The sequence below is a fragment of the Tachypleus tridentatus genome, chromosome 8, assembly GCF_004210375.1.
Source record: "Tachypleus tridentatus isolate NWPU-2018 chromosome 8, ASM421037v1, whole genome shotgun sequence".
Classification (NCBI taxonomy): Eukaryota; Metazoa; Arthropoda; class Merostomata; order Xiphosura; family Limulidae; genus Tachypleus; species Tachypleus tridentatus.
The window spans coordinates 116,623,562-116,644,593 of NC_134832.1; the positions used below are offsets into that span (position 1 = coordinate 116,623,562).

General features: G+C 35.2%; 1 protein-coding gene across 1 annotated transcript; it reads left to right on the plus strand.

The window, feature by feature from the left end:
- Positions 1 to 11,960: 11,960 nt before the first annotated feature.
- LOC143223989 (C-reactive protein 1.4-like) lies at positions 11,961 to 12,710 on the plus strand. The gene has a single exon (XM_076452455.1). It carries the CDS (start codon positions 11,961 to 11,963, stop codon positions 12,708 to 12,710), a length of 750 nt encoding a protein of 249 aa, XP_076308570.1.
- The last annotated feature ends 8,322 nt before the right edge of the window (positions 12,711 to 21,032 follow it).

Genomic DNA, 21,032 nt, shown 5'->3' on the forward strand with positions numbered 1-21,032 from the left:
AGACATTCTGAGGTTACCTAAACTGATATTATAGAATAAAACACATCAATTTTACCCTATGCAGAACCCTAATTGAGCTTGCCATATAATGCTAGCCAGTCAACATTGCTTTCATTCTGGTAAATGTTGATACAGTGGGAATAAAGAGGAAATTTTGTGACTAGTTTAGAAAGAAAAATGGAATGAAAAAAGTAATACTCAACCTTGGTAGGAGCATCGAAATCCTTGGTATAGAAGTACTATAAGAATTAGTAATTTGCAATGCTAAAGGTAAATTTATGTTCTGTAGGGTAATTATTCAATGCTGGCCAAATCAGTGGACTGTATGAGTGTATGTTGTAGAAAGAACCACATTTTCCCCCTATACTCAAGTGCTGTTGTATAGTTTACTGTGGATAAGATATGGGTTTGTTGGCACCATGTTAAATGGTGATAGAGCTAATGAATGAAATGCAACATTTCTTATTCATATATGGAGCAGTTTAAGTTAGGGATGAAGTCATAGTGTTATGGAATTGTGGATAATCGGTTATCTAGCTTCCATCTTTAATGGTCGTCAGCACGGTAAGTTAAGTACAACCAGTGCTGTCACCATTGTGATAAGCAAACACTTTGGACTTAATGTAGTGATTGAAACTCAGTACATTTGTTGGTTGAATGTGCTGATGTATTCATTGGACCAGATGACCACTTTAGTTGAACAACAAATCATAATCATATAAATACAGGCAAGCAAATCCTCCGTAGGCTTTTCTAGAGTCCTAGGAATCTAATCAGTGTTAATATAATAGTGATGTTAAATGATAGAATAACACAGCCTTAAGAAACTGCATGGTCATCTTCAGTAGTGAGTGTGAGGAATGAGGATGGAAACAAAGATTCAGTGTTTATATTAGTTGGCTGAATGTAATAACTTCCACTGAGACCTTTTCATTCCAGTAGAAAGGCAAACATCCAGATGCATTGGAATGAGCCTGTTCGTTCAATAATAAGACCTGGTGTGTGGATATTCAAGTCACAATGGAAAACTAGAGCAGACCTAAAACTGATTTTAGTATTCAAGATGGTTTATCTGAGTTTTGCGTTATGACATTTAGCCTGTGCAATATACCCATCACTTTTGAAAGGTTAATGAAGCTTACACTGAAAGAGTTGATATGAAAGACATGACATATCCATGTCAGTTATGTCTTTTTGTTTAGCTGCACATCTGAGTCTGCTACTGGAAACCTGAGCAAGGTACTTCAGTGAATAAGAAGGGCAGTCTGGAAGTTGAAAGCAATTAAATGTGCAGTAATGTATTTCTTGGTCACATTATCAATAAAGATGGAATCCACCATTGACTGGGAATATTATAACGACCTCATCATGTATTAAAACACAGTTTTCTTGAAATCATATCATATTACCAAGAATGTGTGATAAACTGATGTAACGTACTGTGTAAAAAGAGTTAGGACAAGAATATATTTTATCGTTTTTTTCATTTTATGGTGCTAATTCTTCCATGCTATTATAGAATGTAAATTTCAACACAATGGTAATGTTTCACTGATCCCTGTTGACAACTGAATGAGTTAAGGTGAGAATACTTATCTTTGTTTAGAATTCCCTTATACTTGTACCAAGGGCATGTCATAAGAATTCTGCTTTAATGAACGTACTTATCAAATTTAGGGTCTTAAATAATTGTCCTGGTACCCTATGCAGTGTTTTAATTATTTAGAAAGAAGCCAGCATATTATGTCGTTACATGCTAGAAGAAATTAATTTAATAGCACTCCACAAATAAACCTTGATAAAAACAGTGTTTAACACTATATATTAGGTTTTGTTGTCATGCCACAGCCAAAAAGCGTAAAGAATTGTCAGTAGAATAGAGCTTTATTTGATGCTGGTTGGACTCTCCGACAAATTGCTGCAGACTTGAAATGTTCCCCAAACTGTCAAATACACCGTAGATCGTAAGATCGAGACAGACATACTGGAAAATTGGAAAGGAAGGAACAGAACACCTAAAGTTGATGCTGCTGCTGTTAAGCATTCTTAAATTAGTATATTACAGAAGATGTATTAAAATTTAAAAGTGAATATTAAACAACTGACGGCTTTGGTTTTGCTGTTTGTTCCAAATTAAGTACAAAGCTACAAAATGGGTTGTGTTCTTCCCACTGTGGGCTGGCCCGGCATGGCCAGGTGGGTTAAGGCGCTCGACTGGTAATCCGAGGGTTGCGGGTTCGAATCCCGGTCGCACCAAACATGCTCGCCCTTTCAGCCGTGGGGGCGTTATAATGTGACGGTCAATCCCACTATTCGTTGGTAAAAGTGTAGCCCAAGAGTTGGCGGTGGGTGGTGATGACTAGCTGCCTTCCCTCTAGTCTTACACTGCTAAATTAGGGACGGCTAGCACAGATAACTCTCGAGTAGCTTTGTGCGAAATTCAAAACAAACAAACAAACAAACAAACAAAGACTGGGCACGGCTTTGGTTATGAATTATTTACCGAGTGATTCCATATTTCTCGTTACATCCTAAGTTAGTAATTAAAAATAAAAGTAAATACTTAAGGAAGCGTGCCTTTTATTTGAGAGATTGGTGAGGAGTGTAGGGAATTTGGTGAAATAAAAAAATTATTTATTTCATGAAAAGTTAAACTTTATATTACTCTATTACTTGTATTGGCCCGGCATGGCAAAGCGTGTTAAGGCGTGCGACTCGTAATCTGAGGGTCGCGGGTTCGTATCCCCGTCGCGCCAAACATGCTCGCCCTTTCAGCCGTGGGGGCGTTATAATGTGACGGTCAATCCCACTATTCGTTGGTAAAAGAGTAGCCCAAGAGTTGGCGGTGGGTGGTGATGACTAGCTGTCTTCCCTCTAGTCTTACACTGCTAAATTAGGGACGGCTAACGCAGATAGCCCTCGAGTAGCTTTGCGCGAAATTAAAAAGAAACAAACAAATTACTTGTATTACTCCATATCATCGCTTCTGCCATCTATGGACACACGGAAAAATCATTATTTATTAATGTTATCGCAATCGTACAATACTGTTGCTGTCCGGAAGTTCACCAATATCAATCACACTTTAATCATATACCTCTGTATTAGTTATAAAAGTTTTGATTATAATGACTTGATGTACGTCTACAGGGTCCTTGAAAGTGTTCTATGTCAAGACCTAAGTTAAGAGTAGCATTTTTTGTTGCTTCTGAAGTTCGTATGTCATGTTGTATCGTGGTCTGAGGAGTACTTAATTCTCTACGTGATTCATGGAATGCGCACATTTTACTGACATCAGGACAGTACAAACTGCAACGTTATGTGACGTCATTTTAGTGTCTTTTGACTGGCTGAACTAACTAACTAACTAACGTGGCAGGGGTTCAGTTTAGAGAGAGAGAAATCAGAAGAGTTCTCTCCCCAACCAGGGTGTTCAGGAACGTTGTGGTTCCTCTTCGTCCCCTTTCGTGGATTGCTATTAAGATTAAGTGGTGTGTTTTTTTTTAAAATAAATTAATTATTGTTATTGTTCTTGACTTTTTGGGTGGAGGATGTCTCTCTAAAGGACTGACTGACTGACAACACATCACTAATAAAGTGGTTAAAACACGTAACTTTTCCGGATTTTGGCCCCCTTTCGGAGGAAAGACATAACAGATATAAATAGCTGAAACAAGACATTTACATTGTTAAATTATTCAATACATTAAAACGTGTCTTTATCAATAACACATATCACGATAATTATAATTTTTTGATTTGCAAGCGGACTGACTATACATAAGTGTGTGAATGTGCTGATTATGTCTTGTTGTTTAGCTGCAGACTTGAAATATTCCCTCAAACCGTCAAGTACACCATAGATCATGAGATCGAGACAGACATACTAGAAAATAGTAAAGGAAGAGGTAGAACACCTAAACTCGATAATACTGATGTTAAGCATTCTTAAATTATGTAGTATATTACGTGTTTAATTTGATTGATGTGTTTTGAATGGTTTGAAACCCCAAAGTAATACTATGTGTAACAGACGATTACATGTTTGAAACTGTATGTATATCATTGCTTTTGCGAGTAGATTGATTAAAACTATTTTCGGTACTGTATAGCACACTCTTTGCTAGATAACACCAAAACACAGGAACTAAAAATTGCAACATCAAGTTTGTGTTCAGTTTGTACCAGACACACTTACGAAACTGCATGTAAGTACCAGAACTATTCAGATTTGAATGAAAGTTACTATATTAACCGATTGACTATTCCTCTCTTTTGAAAAGTCTGTATGATTATGTCGCGTATGAGGTATAGGGAAAATCTGGTCTTTTCTGCCAATACGACTAGAGATCCCTATCGTTCAGGTATAGCCGTTCCTATTTTTGAACAATTGACCAGAGGGAAAGCAGCCAGTCAGAAGCACCTACTGTGATGAGGGTTTCAGTCGAATAATGGAACTGAATATCTCTTTCCAAAATGGGCCCACAGCTGAAGTGCAGATCATGTTTAACAGCATCTCATCTCGAGCCTCAAAACTCTTGATTCACAACTGTAAGGCAACTGCCAATCAACCCCGCCAACTCTTTGGCTTCTCTTTCTCCTAGCGAAAATTGGTGTTTACTATCATACTGGCTCCGGCATGACCAGGTGTTTAAGACATTCGACTCGTAATCCGAGGATCGCGGGTTCGAATCCCCGTCACACCAAACTTGCTCGTCCTTTCAGCCGAGTGGGCGTTAAAATGTGACGGTCAATCCCACTACTATTTCGTAAAAGAGTAGGAGGTGGGTGGTGATGACTAGCTACCTTCCCGCTAGTCTTACACTGTTAAATTAGGGACGGCTAACGCAGATGGCCCTCGTATAGCTTTACGCGAATTTAAAAAACAAACAAACAGAACGGCTAACCACTAGGTCACATCCAGTCAGAATTGGAAGAATGAGTGAATATTATTTCGTAACTTCTGTTAGCAACGAGCGTTATCTTTAAACTTTTAACTTGGCTTTTGTTCTAGTCTGTTTCACACTTTAACACTGAATATGATGCCAGCGTTTATTTCGATTGATGTATCTTGAATAGTTTTTGTCTGCTTATGTTGCACAGTTCTTGAACAAGTAAGTATTTATTGTGTTGTATCAAACTAGCATTAAATATTAAAATATTGAAGAAAAATGTTTAATCGTATTGTTTTATTGAATGGTTTTAGAAAACTTGTAATTATAAAGTTATATTGTTAGGATCAAATAACGCTATTATTCGTAGAATATGTGAATCATATTGGTTACTTCCTAATCAGTTGATTAGCTTTGAATTTCGAGCAAAGCTACTTGAAAAGTATTTACTCTAACCGTCTATAATTTAACAGTGACAGGGTGGAGAGCAGGCAGCTACTTAACATCGCCCGCCGCCAACTCTTAGACTACTCTTTTACCAACAAATAGAGCTCAGGTGATACTTATAATTGGACATATTCACAAGCTCATCGAAGTTAATAATATGGGTGAAGCTGCTGTGAGAAGTTTGTGGACCCTGTAAACAATCTAATATAATAACAAAAGTGTTGTATGTATATATGCATATATATATTAGTAAATTTTTGTTGTTGAAATTCTATATTGACTGGCATGGAATATATTTTTATTCAGGTACATTGGGATCTAATTCTGAAACCACGGTCTCAGTCCCCTTTCGGTGTAAACTGGTTCATCTAGACCTGAATAAATACAAAATATAATCTATATTAGCTCCTCATCAGGTAACTCTGTCTACGACCCGGCATTGATAGGTGGTTAGGGCACGCGAGTCGTACTCTGAGGGTTGCTGGTTCGAAAATCCTCTCCTCAAATATGATCGCCTTTTCTGTTGTGGGGTACATTTTAATGTAAATGCAATCACACTATTCGTTGGTAAAAGAACAGCGCCACGAGTTAGCAATGAATAATAATGATTAGCTACATTTCCTCTAGTCCTTCCTCGCTGTTAAATTAGGGACAGCTAGAGGAGATAATCCTTGTAATTCTTTGCCCGAAATTCAGGAAACAAACAAATAGATTATATACATACGTAAAAACGGCTGGCTTGGGTTGAGAACATTTTTCGACCTTCTTCGCTTCTCTACATAAAAATTTTCTCAACCCATACCAGCCGTTTTTACATATATATTTTTCTCTACAAGTGGGTTTTCTCGTCATCACTGATTATTATTTCAAACAGACTATATCTTGTGTTATTATTTCTGTAGTATTTTACCACGAGCACACTTGTGGACAGATTTATTTTAAATAATTAAATAGTTTTAAACTGCTTGCGAAAATAAATATTCTTATTCTGATATAACGCATTAATATTTTCAATTAAGCTTAGAAAAAATGCATTAGCTTTCTCTCTAGTAATCGAATAAATAAAATAAACTAGTGCAGTGTCTTCAAAATTGATCTATTTTCTTTTCCTGTTCATATCCTGTACAAGGTGTTTTGACATGTGAAACAACAACATACATCTTAGAAACCGGGTTTCGATATACCTGCGGTAGACAGAATACAGGTGAGCTTTAAGCTTAACTTCAAAAATAAACAAATAATTAGGTACAGAACAATGATGTTATATATAAAAAAAGTGCAAGTGATAAAAGCTGCGACTTCGGAAACAGGAAAGAATGAGCAGATTGTGTTTTCTTACTACATTACATTCCTTTTATCTTTCTACATTCTATTCCTACAACAAATACTAATTATATTATATATTTAGTTATTCTATGCCTTCTCACCCTACCTTTTAAAAGCAGGCGAGTGGCTATATCACATTGTTATTTCACGTTAAGCTGACTTTCTCAAAGGATATATAAACGAGTCTACTTTGTAACGGAGGACTGACAGAATAAATTACTAGAAGTGATGCTTAAAAAAACTGATTAAGTTTTAAGTTAATAAACAAAAATAGTCACCATGTGAAAAAGTCTTTAGTACGTTAATTACGCTGGACTCATAAAATAGTTAACAGATCTTCTTTCAAGACGTCTTTATGCTAATCAACGGCTTTGAGATTTCGTATAAAACTGTCAAAATACATTTTTTACTTAATGGAAAGCTTGTTATTTGTCCATAGTAACTAGCTCTAACTACGTGGATGGTAACTCTTATTCACGTATGGAAAGCCATAACCGCAAGATATATGTATGTTCTATCAGCTGCCCTCCAGTACCACTGCGGTATGTCTGCGGACTCACACCGTTAAAAACCAGATTTCGATACCCGCGGTGGGCAGAGCACAGATCGCTCATTGTGCAGCTTTGTGCATAACTCTAAAGAAACAAACCTACGAACTGTTGTTTACGTTACTGCATGTTGTGCATTATTACAATAACATCTTTGGGCAGAAGTGTTAACTCCAGAAGACAAAGAAACAAAGAGAACTACAATAAAGACAACGTTTTGTTAGATCACATCAGAAATACGATAAATACATTTTTTTTAAATTTCTGCTAGTGATTAGTGGCCATTGACTCGCAATCTGAGAGTTACGAGTTCGAAACCCGGTCTCATCATACACGTTTGCCCTTTCAGCCGTGGGGGCATTATAATGGAACGACCAGTTCTACTATTTGTTGGTAAAAGAGTAGTCCAAGAATTGAAGATGGGTAGTGATTACTAGGGTAGAGAGCACTCGAGTAGTTTTGCGCAACGTTGAAAGCAAGCCAAACTAAAACTGTGTACACGTAACGTAAATGCTTTAATTATACTAATAAACGGCCATTTGTGCAAGTAAATGGTCGTGATTACATTTATGAAGCTGTTTTAAACTAAATTATAGTTTATTACAGACAATTAAAATTGGCTTAGTCTATAAGAAATGGTACGTATGAGAAGATATATAAGTGCAAACATTTTTCTTTCTATAGCTGCACGCAATTTGTCTCCAGCTGAAATACGTTATACAATCGATATAGTTCACTGACAAACTAATTTTGTCAAGTAAAGAAAATCCCGTACAGCTTAGGTGGGATCCAGACTCCTAAACATTGTACTTTCAATAATGTTTATGAGCAATCTTCCCAGGCGCATACTCCCCAGACAAAAATAAACGAAGTCTTGTTTCTTTTTCCCTTTTGCTAGCATGAAATAAATGTTTAGATGTTTTCAGTTTTCTTCCCTTAACCGCTCATAAGACTTTAAAACGCTTACCTAAGCGGTCGAGTATGTGTGTGTTTTTTTTTCTTATAGCAAAGTCACATCGGACTATATGCTGAGTTTACTGAGGGGAAATCGAACCCCTGATTTTACCATTGTACCTAATAGGTCGAAATCTAAAGTAACATCTTTTTTCACACTAAAATGAAAAACAAAGTTACATAATGGGCTACCTGTGCTGTGCTCACCACGGTTATTGAATCCCGGTTTCTGGCGTTGTTTGTTCGCAGACGTACTACTGTGCCATTGGAGGGGGTCGAAAAATGAAAGTAATTCAATACTTCTAAGATTGGCTGTTTCAATACAGTCAGTTAGTTACAAACGACAGTTATAAATGGCTCATTAATGTAGATCACACAGCTACAAACAGTGGAACAAACTTGTAAGTTGTATGCTAGACGGTGCAACTTATTATGGACTAACATTTCCTGTCATTTTCCATCATGACGACAGTAATAACGTAAATATATCCAGACAGCAAGGTATAAAACCAGAACTTAAATGGCTGGACGTTAATAATTTAATGTTAAAATAGTCTTAAAACAAAACTAATAAATAAACTTATCTGAGTCATGATCTTTGAGTATGTACATTTCTGTATCTTGTTATTTTTACAGATAAAAAGCTCAAAGTTTTATCATTGTCCAGAGAAATAGCTTTCTGATAATTTTAAATATGAAGACTCTCAAGAGCAATGTTAAGCCTAACCGATCCATTTCATCTTGTGAACATCAAGCACCTGAAGATTATTTTAACGCATCTTTATTGATGTGCTATGGAAGGAAGTTTCCTGGTCTGAGAAAGATCATTAGCCTGGCGCCACGTGCATTGGAGTGAAGAGGCAGATTTGCATAACTTACTGAATATTTGCAACTGTGAGTCACACTGGTGTTGACTTATGTGACTCTTTTGACTTCGTGCAACATTTTGTCAATGAATCCTCCGAGCAGTTTTGATTATTTCTTTAAGAGATTAGAGTTGGACGAGTTATGGGCAATCTTTTTAAAGAAACTGGTATTCTTGGGGAAATTAGTTTAATACTTCTTTAGCTGCGTGTCTTTAAGACTCAACTTCAACATGTGATATAGTCAGCTGAAACTTTATGGACTATCCAATGAAATTTAAGCATAATTTGTAACCATAATGTTGACAATCCACTATTAAATTACTACATTAACTATGAGGTACCGATAGTGCAGATCCAGATAAAAGCTCGTAAACAGTTTATTATTATTAGATTTAGGATACTCATTCCCAATTCAATGTGTTTCTTTCGATAAAATTAATCAGAAGAAAAATGAGGTTCAAGCTTAATATGCTACCGATTCCTACTATGTATTCCAAAGTTTCTCACAAGCTGATTAATTGCAAAGTAATTGTGCAAAAAGACGTGAAGTATCGTACAATTAGGCTGACACTGTAACATTATAAATTAATGAAAACTGTATAGTTTAAATGATCAAGCTAGAAACGCGAGATTTCAAACATCTTAAAGAGATGGACATAAAGACAAAAATGAAGGCTTGTTTGGAAATATATATGTAAAAACGCCTCGTTCTTCGGTCATCGAAGAAGGTCGAAATGTTGTTCGCTCTTCTATGTAAAATATTTTCTCAACCCAAACGAGCCGTTTTTACATATATATTTCTCTCCAAGTGGATTTTCTCAACATCACTGAGGGCTTGTTTGCTTTGCACCATAAAAGTAAGTGAGCAAAGGATAATTTTAAAATCATTTTGTGAATGTTTGAATGGTGACTTTAATTCAATTCTGATCCCAATTAAGTCAAAGTGTGACTGCGTTTTAACCTGGAAGACAATCCTGATCGGTCTGTTTGTGTTCTGAAGGCTACAACAGGGGTTTGGGTGTCCCAATAACAGAAAGATTTTAAAGGTAATACTTAGTTTAATAATTTGTTGCCTTAACATGCGTGCAGTTTTTAAAGGTTAGCCTGTGTTTTGAGTAGATTGTGATCATTTCCCACTGTTAGACTTAAGACTCCGTATTCTATAACCGACATTGTAAATTTAAGATGTAGCTAATTGCTATGTTAATTATGGCCATTGAATTCAAAGTTTGAAACAGCGACATACTATGGTAGTTATACAAAAGTTTCCACACCTTATTGAAAGTTTTATAGAATATCGAATCATGCCGTACTCTTAATTTCTGGACAAGTCTTTACACGACACTATTGGCTTATCATACAACAGAAATATCAGAAACTTACGCAGAACAGATTGCCTTGCTGTTACCAAAAGAATCGTTTTTAACAAAAAAATCACAATTCTACAGCAGAACATACGCCTTAAGAATTTCTCTGAATTTTCCCGAAATCTAGCTAACAAAAAACAAAAACTCTAACGATAAAGTTTTATTTTAGAATGTATAAATGAATAAGCACATAAACAAATATATACTTAAATCTGGTTTAATGTTCTCACAGAATTCTATGCTTTCCACTGGTTTATACATACACCCCAATGTGGAATGTAAAATGAAGTATATTTATTTTGTACGTTTGTTCTGACATTTTCACTTGCGTTTTTTGTTATTTTGTATGTACAATGCTATTTAAACAAATGTTTTGAACCGTTAAGTACTGTTTTAGAAACAGTATCTAGGAATCAGTATAATATTTTTGTACTGAATAACAGCCACTCTCTAGTACAGCGGTATGTCTACGGATTTACAACGCTCAAATCAGAGTTTCAATTCCCCTCGGTGGATTCAGCAGGTAGCCCGATGTGGCTTTGCAATAAGAACACATACTGAATAATAAATATAACTTTAACAGTATTTGCATTAAAAATTACGTTGAGATGGGGTGATTATTGCCGTCATATTTATATTCTTGTCTTCCAGATATAGTAAGTACTAACATCCATTTTGCAGAAATTCTTTCCTGATGTTAAGTATACGAAACTCGCAGGTGGTGTTACTGCTAAATTATTCCTCATAAAAAAAATAACCCTCTATACTGATTGTTTCTTTAGTGAATTTCGCACAAAGTTACATGAGGGCTATCTGCGTTAGCCGTCCCTAATTTAGCAGTGTAAGACCAGAGGGATGGCGGTTAATCATCAATACCCACCTCCAACCCTTGGGCTACTCTTTTACTAACACATAGTGGGATTGAATGTTACATTATAACACTCACACAGCTAAAAAGGGCGAGCATGTTTGGTGTGACAGAATTCGAAACCGTGATCCTTGAATTACGAGTCGAGCGTCCTAACCACCTGGTCATGCCGAGCCTTAACCCTTTATTCACATGCATAAAACTATAGATAATCAGACAAATCTTGGGGTTTGATAATCATTATAAATGCAACCGAATGTTGTTTGTTATTTTCGAATATGTCTTTAGTTTTATAATATACACACTAAAAATACATATATATCACAAAATGGAATCTTAAGATGTTGGCTTTTCAAATTATAATCTTTACAGTCTATTGAACGTAAAGTGTGAAATGTTCTGCAAGTATTATATTATTGTGAAGTCTGAAAATTAACAGATATCTTGCGTGGAAATGAAGGACAAGACTTTTCAACAGGCAAGGTCTATTGAACTATGAGAAGGAAATGGTATGTCCGCACCCTTGAATAAACAGTCTGTATTTCAAGTTTATTTTTGGATGCTTCACTGTTTTCTTCGCAGCGATTGGCTCTTAAGAGTAAAAATAAAGTACAGGCTGTTAAACACCGGGAAATATTCTCGCATTGCACGTTAAGTTCTTGGCTGGAAAAGTCTCCAATTAGTGGAAGACCATGGCTTCTGTTTTTCAGTTGTTCCTTATTAGCTGTATTTTTGGAGGAGTTTTTGTATCGTCAATGATGACATTACGACATGGCTATCTGGCAACAAAAGTCCGTTTCTTTCACTCTGACTCGAGCATTCCACGTCTTGTTATGATAGGTACTTTGCCCAGAGTTCGAGACCTGACCTTAGCCTACTGGGTGAAGTTGTACCAGTTTGGTGAATATTCAAATTCTATCTTTTCTTATGCTCATCCAAAGGAAAACAACGAATTATATACATGGATTCAGCTGAAGGACAAAATTCCGCATGTAGGTATCCATATTCATTCCGGGGAAGGCCATTTTATTAATATACCTTGTCCAGAGTTTGTTTTAAGAAAATGGCAACATGTGACATATACGTGGTCATCACAAAGTGGGAATGTCAATGCTTACTTGAACGGAAAACTTTGTACCAACATCACAGCCACTGTTTCCAGAGGAGTAGAAGTAAGGCCAGGAGGAATGATCGTTTTGGGTGCTGACCAGGATTCTGTTGGAGGTGGCTTTAAAGTCAAAGAAACTTTGGAAGGAGAACTGACAGATTTGCATCTTTGGGATGAAACTTTGGATGAGGATCAGATCTCTGTTTTTTCCGCATCTACGTGTAGAACAGAAGGTGGTTTGGAATTTCATGGAAACCTGATAGACTGGTCAAACAGTGCTTTCAGAGCTTTTGATGGAGTGTCTTTCCACCCAACAACTTTGTGTTTAAGGTGATGTGACAACAGGTGTTGCTCAGATGTCTGCTAACCGTAAAATGTTTTTATGTTTTGTAACGAAAGTAATGATAACAATATTTCAATTAATTCTTGAAAGTAAAAATAAAATCTCTATGGGTGATAATTCAGTTTACATATATAACTATCCAAACAACTGTTTAGACTACATTTAACTCTGATATTCTGAATTGTTGGTGAAAATTATCTGTGTAAAGTTATAATAAAGGCGTTGTTAAAATTCACTGTTGCCACTTTCTTTTAATCTCAAGTACTTTAATAAAAAAAACCTTCCAGAACCAATAAAAAGAAACCAGAAGACACTGTAAACAAGAACCAATGGTAATCAAGAAGATGATGACAACACGTTTGTTAGAAATTAATAATTAGCCATTGGGACAACAATGGCTATAAAGTTAATATACAGTAATATTTGTTTTTACTTAGATTATTAAGAGTAAATTACTCAGACTGTAAATAAATGCTATTGAGAGCTTTGTACTTGTAATAAAATTAAATTTAGTTACGATCAATGTACTTTTATATTGCGTTTATGAAAAAGAAAACAAATATATGACATTGCAAGATTTCCAGGACATGTGTGTATTTAAAATTAATGTTATATATTACATTACACGTATTTATTAGACTAAACCGTACACGTATTGATTAGACTAGACCGTACACGTATTGATTAGACTAGACCGTACACGTATTGATTAGACAAGACCGTACACGTATTGATTAGACTAGACCGTACACGTATTGATTAGACTAGACCGTTTCATAAAAAAGGAAACATCTTTAACAGCCGTGTTGTTTGACTTAGATTATTAGAAGTGTTAAAGTGTTTAGTTTGTGGATGAATTAATCGAGTGATTGAAGACTTATCTACCTATGTTCCTATAAAACCCTAAAAATATACCAGACTTGTCCGGTTGTCATACAATACAAATACATTGGAACAGAAAGTTTCACCAGACATACTGTCTCTACTGTTGTAATACTATCTAAACAAGAATATCACAGTTGTGCAGCAGAATCTTATGAAAACCACACCAGGTTCTGGACTTCCTGACCGATGGAGCAGAGTTTAGTCCTGAAGCTCCTCCAACCTATCTTAAAAGTTCCTCAAGTCATCCACTTTCCCCCCAAAATGTAAAATATAACAAGTACGTAAATACACTTAAACGTGTTTTTATACTGTTACAGGATTGTATACGTACCAGTGGTCTATACTCTCGCCCCCATTGTGAAGTGACGTATGATGATAAACATATTTTTTGTTTGTATTGTTCTTATTTTGGCGTTTTGATTTAAGATTTTTGTTCTCTTTCAAGTTTGCGTTTTTGTAAGTGCTTATAGACGGATTAATCTTATCAGAATGTTTATTATATATTAGGATCAAGATCATTTTGCACATGCAAGCAAAAATACACACGTGCATGCCATTTCTCCAAACTAATCAATGTTTAAAGGCTTAGGATGTATTATAAAGTATCACTAGCTAGTTAAAGAGTTGTTCAGTGCAGCGTTCTGATAACCACACATTAGAACAAAAAACGTAAGCAATGACACACAGTTTTACCAAACTCTTGAACATGCTTGTTTTTTTTAAAGACCTGGCGGTAATTCAGTTTCCATATTTAACTATTCAAACAACTGTAAAGACTGCATTTAACTGTGACATTCTGAATATTTGCATTTTATTTTTTTCAGAAAAAGTCTGAAGCTATGATAAGAAAATCATTGTAAAAAGTTCTCTGTTACCTCTCCTTCCTTTACATAATTAAATTACTTTGCTGCTTAAACATTCTTAATCCATGTCAAAAAACCATAATTTATCTGTAAACAAGAATCAGTTTTAACAACAAGATAATAACAACACGTTTCTGAAAAATTAATAATTAGCAATCAGAACAACCATGACTATAGACTTAATATACGATAACGCATTTGGTTTTTACTCAGTGTATAATTAAAAAAGCTTTAGGTTGTAAACGAGAGTTATTCATATTTTTTGTGCAAGTAGTGAAATACAATTCAGTTAATATCAATACATCTTCGTGTAGTAGGTTGAAAAACGGCCCGGCATGGCCAGATGGTTAAAGAGCTCGGCTCCTAATCCTAGGGTTGCGGGTTCGAATCCCCCTCGTATCAAACATGCTCTACCCTTTAGTCGCGGGGCCGTCGTAATGTAACGCTCAATCCCACTAGTCGAGAGTAAAAGAGTAGCTCAAGAGTTGGCGGTGGGTGGTGATAACTGGCTGCCTTCCTTCTAGTCTTACACTGCTAAATTGGGGACGGCTAGCGCAGATATCCCTCATGCAGCTTTGCGCAAAATTCAAAACAAACTTTGAAAAATAAATAGCAAATACAATGAAAAGATTACTAGAACATGAGTGTGTTTAACTGTAAGGGTAGTTGAAGTATTGATATCAGAGATTATACTACAAATATTCACTAGACTAGACTGTTTCATTAAAAAGGAAATATATTTAAACAGTCATGTTATCCTACTTAAACTATCAGAAATGTTAAAGTGATTAATTTTAATATACTTTGATAAAAGAGAAAACTTTCTGAAACCAATGTCTTTACACTTTATAAAAATATCTAAAATTTACTTTAGTTAAGCTACAGTGATATGTAACGTCCAAATCACTTTTAACTTTTTAATTTTCAAGTGCGTGAGGACCAACGATATGACCCAACAATCAAATACAGATGATATAAATACAAATACAAATGATAGCTGACTTTGAAAAAGTGCAGAATGCTGCAAATCATAATTTTTATAACAAGTTACCTGTTTTAAACTTATGTTTCCTAATGCACACACAAAAATAGAAATTCAGAGCCCAGCGATACGAAAAATGTTTTCATAAACGATTTTTACAAGTAAAGCTGTCAAAAACTGTGTAGTGAACTAACGACGAATATTCCACTGCGTCTGCTAAATGGTTTACGTCAACTGTTTTTATTGTCAAATAGTATGGAAACGTCAGAAGTGGATAAGTTCACAATACTGAGTGTGCAGGAGTCAGTATTGAAGTCAGGTGTCGCTAGCTGTTGGACTGTGGACCTCAGCGTCCATGGATCGCAATCCCGTTGACTTATAATCGCTTTTGTGATTCTGGAAGCAGTGAACTCAAAATTTAACTCATAATCACGAAGTAACGCGAACCTGTCTATCAATTTAGCTTAAACATTCGCTTGAAACGTAAACAAGAAGAAATATTTAAGCTTTGAACCTCTGTGGTGCAGCAAAATTGACATACCCTCAGATTCGTATATAGTAAGGCATTTGTTTCGTCTGAAACACATTTCTGGTCTTCCTGGAACTACAGATAATTTTAACATCAGTTCAGTAGCGCTTGTCATGGGACTTTTTAACAAGTTTCGTTCTGTTAAAGAAACATTTGCATTGACTAAATTACTACCTGTATTAATGTTCGTTCTTGCTGACCAGTGTTCTTTGTACAAACACATTTTACAAACTATTGAATTAGTACAAACGTTTCCTCATCTGCTTTATACCCCAAGTGGATCTTCTACAATATCTGAATGAAATGCGTGATTGTACCCTGGCAGCAAGATTTGATTCACAAGTTTCATCTACTAATATGTAACTTGATTTTAAAGAATGGTTGTGGTATTCATGAGTAGTGCGTATTTTCTTATTTCTTTTCTTATTAATATAAAAATATTCACTATTTGTCTATATGCAAATGTATGCTGCTTAACATAGAATGTCACTCAAGCTCGCCTAAATTACCTGTTATTCTCAAATTTTCACCTCGAATGTCATATGCACCTACTTGTGGGCAAAATGTCTGTAATGTTCATTATAATATGTGAAATAATGCAAAAATTTTTTCATTGTCCGGTCAGCTGGTTAGGTGACATTTTCAGGGTTTAACTTCCCTTATTTTTGGCTGAGACTGATAAACAGTCACTCGGGTAGCACACACGTTCTGAGGAAAAGAGCATAATTTGTTCATACATATAATATCGCCTTCTCTCAGTTTGAAACCATAAGTTACCGTTAGCTGTTCTATTAAGTTAGATATTTTTTTTCACACATACTAAGGGCTTTCTCCAATAAAGACATCTTTTATAAATATTCCACTTGGATTGTTTTAGTGAACTGAATAACTATTGCTTCATTTTGTTACACATTGTGTCCACTATTGTTTACGTTCTTTAATTTCCGTAAACAACAGACATTTCCGGTTTGCTTCATCATCTATTTTCTATCATATCTCTTATTATTTAGCAGAATCTACCTGACATTTCTCAGGAGAAATTAATACACCAGAGAATATCATATGATTAACCTGTGTAAATTAATACACCAGAGAATATCATACGATTAACTTGTGTAAATTAATACATCAGAGAATATCATATGATTAACATATGTAAATTAATACATCAGAGGATATCATACGATTAATACGTGTAAATTAATACACCAGATAATATCATACGATTAACATGTGTAACTTCCAGTAATATTTGATTATGTTTTGTTAATATTCTCTAACTTTATTCCTGCTAAAGGTGAAATCCAATAGTATAATCGTCTTAAACTACTAAATAGCATCTTTAACAAGATATCTTTCTCAGATTCTGGTTGACTGAATATCCTCACTTAAAGACGTGATATTCTTAACTGTCGCTTGATTCATGAATTGTTATTAATTAACGTAATATCTTCGGATAGAATCTTTGGAATGGTGTACTTTACTAATACGATACTGAAATGATTGGATACAGTAAATGGATGAAGCTGTTCTTTGAACGTTATTTTACTTCTCTGTCATGTAATTCAGTTCTCAATGCAGTCAAACTGCATAATGGCTATGGGATTGATATGCTTATGCAAACAAGATAAATATCTATGTTATAGAGAGAGTTGAGTACGTTATATTAGATTATTTTGAATACTCATATCAGCAAGTCACATGATAGCCTAATTTGCGGTAAAATGGAACTTATCAGAACTACTTTTTTGACATTGTTTGCAATTTGTATAGGTGATGTGATGCCACATAAAAATGTTTTGCTTTTGGGATGGGCATTAACATTTTTTTCTGATGAAAAATATTCATAGAATCAGATCATAAAGATGTATTTAGATTGATAATTTAGAATTTCGAAGATGGGATATCTCACATATATAATGGTGTTGGTAAAAATAATATGAGTCAAACTGGGACGCTAGGACTATCCTCAAAGAGACCTGTGACAATTCGTTCCTCAAGTATGGTAAATAAAACGTGGTATCTTGTATCAAGTGAGAATAGACTAACACAAAGATAAATACCAAAACTCGCTCACGTGCCCTTAGGCAGCAGTACACACCGTAATCAAGAAGGAACTTCGTTTGGATAAAGACGTAGTCATTCAACCGTCATAGTCCTCAAACACATGGAGAAATAAATGGGTAGTCATGGTAGTTCATACGGCGTTATCCCAGTTAAGCTGCAAAATGGTGTACTTATGTGTTATTATTATTATTGTTGGAGTGGTTGCTAAGAAACGATCATGATCATATAAAGATGGTTTATAGGAAGTAATTGTGTGTTTTATTCAAAAACCTTTCAATTTAGCCTTTTGCGATAAAAATAGTAATGCAGAGCTATTATTAAGACGAAAATCTGGTAAGTAACATACAACTTGACGTGGCAACATGATTTGTAACAAGGTGGTGAGACTCCAAAATCCTTTTAATATACTGAACTCAGTCTCTGTATTTCCCATGCTTTAATAAACAAGTCAATATAGCGAAATATGATTATATCAAAATTAAATAATGCATTATACTATCATTTCGTGACAGTGGATATTCAATTTCTTCCAGATTTACACGATTGAAAATTACAGTTAAATTATTAGAGACAAAACACTTTAATTACAGTTAAATTATTAGAAACACAAAACTTTATAATTTGTACAAATATTAGCAAATGAAAAAGCTGAGAAAGAGAAAACAGTCGTGCATGTGAAATTAAAACATACATGACCCTTGGGTTCACCAGTTGTAAGTTTTCTGACTTGTAGTATTTTAATCTGAGGTTCGATTTCCCACGGTGAAAATATAAGAAAACAAAGGGAAAGATATTCTTAGATTTTTGACATTATTAACATTACATGTTTCACGTTATTATCAGTGTTAATATTGTTAATCTTTGAGCGTTTAATACATTTAGAATATCAAGTATTTAATGTTAATAGACCCACCTTTTCAAGAAAGCTGAACCTTATATAACGTATATATTAACTTCACTTTACTTTTATCTAGGTGAACATTAATTTAACAATATAAATGTCCCCCCAAAAAAAACCAAAACAACAAACAACAGCAGTAAGTCTACAGACATACAACAATAACAACTATGGTTCGATTCTTCGCGATAGACAGGGTAGATAACCCAATTTAGGTTTTCTCTAAAACAAAAATGTAACCTTAAGCTACAGCATTTAGTCTACCTTTAAATACTTCATATAGCGACAGATGTCAAGATGATAGGGGTTTAAGGGTAAAAGCGTGAGTTTAGCTGTTAATCTAGCACCTATTAACTCGAGTATATTTGTAAACTCTTTGTTAGTAACCATTTAACGATCAAATTAAAGGCGGTTTGTCTATTAGCAGCGCAAGAACAATTATCTAGCTAACATAACTAACTCACTTTTTATGGATTGTTTATAGTGTTTAACAAGCCCTGCCAAAAGTGACACCGATTAGGGATAACCTTTAAAATGGTAAATTTAGATTATAAAAGTATGGTTTAAAGAATAAACAAGATAAAACTGTTTCTAAAGACTAAATATAAATGTGTACGTCTATCGTCGACCTTATAAAAAATTGATTTTGAAGGTTGAAGTTTTCGCTAGAGTCATATCCTGGTATATGTATTTCCAGGAAATAATAATAGTTAGTTAATCGGTATATATATATATACATGCACACATATACACACACGTATATATATATACAGTCATGTGAAAAAGCTAGGACACCCTATGAATGCCTGTGTATTTTTGTAACATTTTTTGATATATAGATATTTAATCTCAATTCCAACAATACTGAGAGATTATAGGAATATAACTAAACAATTAAAACTGAAGAAAAGACTTTTCAAGTTCTTCTGTAAATGTAATTATACAAAAATGCATATTCTAACTGAAGAAAAAGTTAGGACACCTTACCTCCTAATAGCTAGTGGTACCCCCCTTGTTTGAGGGGTTTCTTGCATGTACAGCCCGTTTCAAGTCACCCCACAACATCTCAATGGAATTAAGATCTGGGGCTTGACTCGGCCATTCCAGGACTCTCCATTTCTTAGTTTTCAGCCAGTTCTTGGTGGATTTACTGGTATGTTTTGGGTCATTGTCGTGTTGCAGGGTCAAGTTTCGCTTCAGCTTTAATTTTCGTACAGATGGTCTCACATGATCCTCAAGTACTCTCTGATACACAGTAGAATTCATAATGGATTCTATGATTGTGAGCTGTCCAGGTCCTGCTGCAGCAAAGCAGCCCCAAACCATGATACTTCAACCTCCATGCTTCACAGTTGGTAGAAGGTTCTTTTCCTGTAATGCTGTATTTGATTTACGCCAAACATGTCCTCTGTTCTGGTGTCCAAATAATTCAATTTTGGACTCATCTGTCCAAAGAACATTATTCCAGAAGTTCTGGTCTTTGTCTACATTCTTCTGGTAAACTTCAGTCTGACCTTGATGTTTCTCTTAGAGAGCAAAGTTTTCCTCCTTGCACACCTCCCATGCAAGTTAAACTTGTGCAGTCTCTTTCTGATTGAAGAGGCATGCACTTTCACATAAACAGTAGCCAAAACCTGCTGTAGGTCCCGTTATGACATGTTAAGGTGTTTGGAGAGCTCTTTTAGCATCTTGCGGGCTGCTCTCGGGATAAACTTGTTTGGACGACCAGAATTGGGCATGTTGGCAGTTGTTTTGAAAGCACTCCACTTGTTGACTATTTTCCGGACAGTAGAATGGCTGATTTCAAAATCTTTTGGGATCTTTTTAAATTCCTTACCAGACTCATAAGCTGTTACAATTTTCTTTCTGAAGGCCTCAGACAGCTCTTTTGCTTTCACCATGGTGCTCACTCTCACTTCAACAGTCAGGAGCACACCAAACTAAATATTTGAGGTGTAAATAGGGCAAGTCTCATTCACAATGCTGAGTAATGATCTTCTAATCATATGCAACTGGTGTGATACACCTGTGTGTGAGTTGAGCCATTTTAAGTGGGAATAAATGTGCGGGTGTTCTAACTTTTCCTCAG

Excerpts from the sequence above, each read along its gene's own strand:
- LOC143223989 (XM_076452455.1), top strand. The coding sequence starts at position 11,961 with ATGGCTTCTGTTTTTCAGTTGTTCCTTATTAGCTGTATTTTTGGAGGA.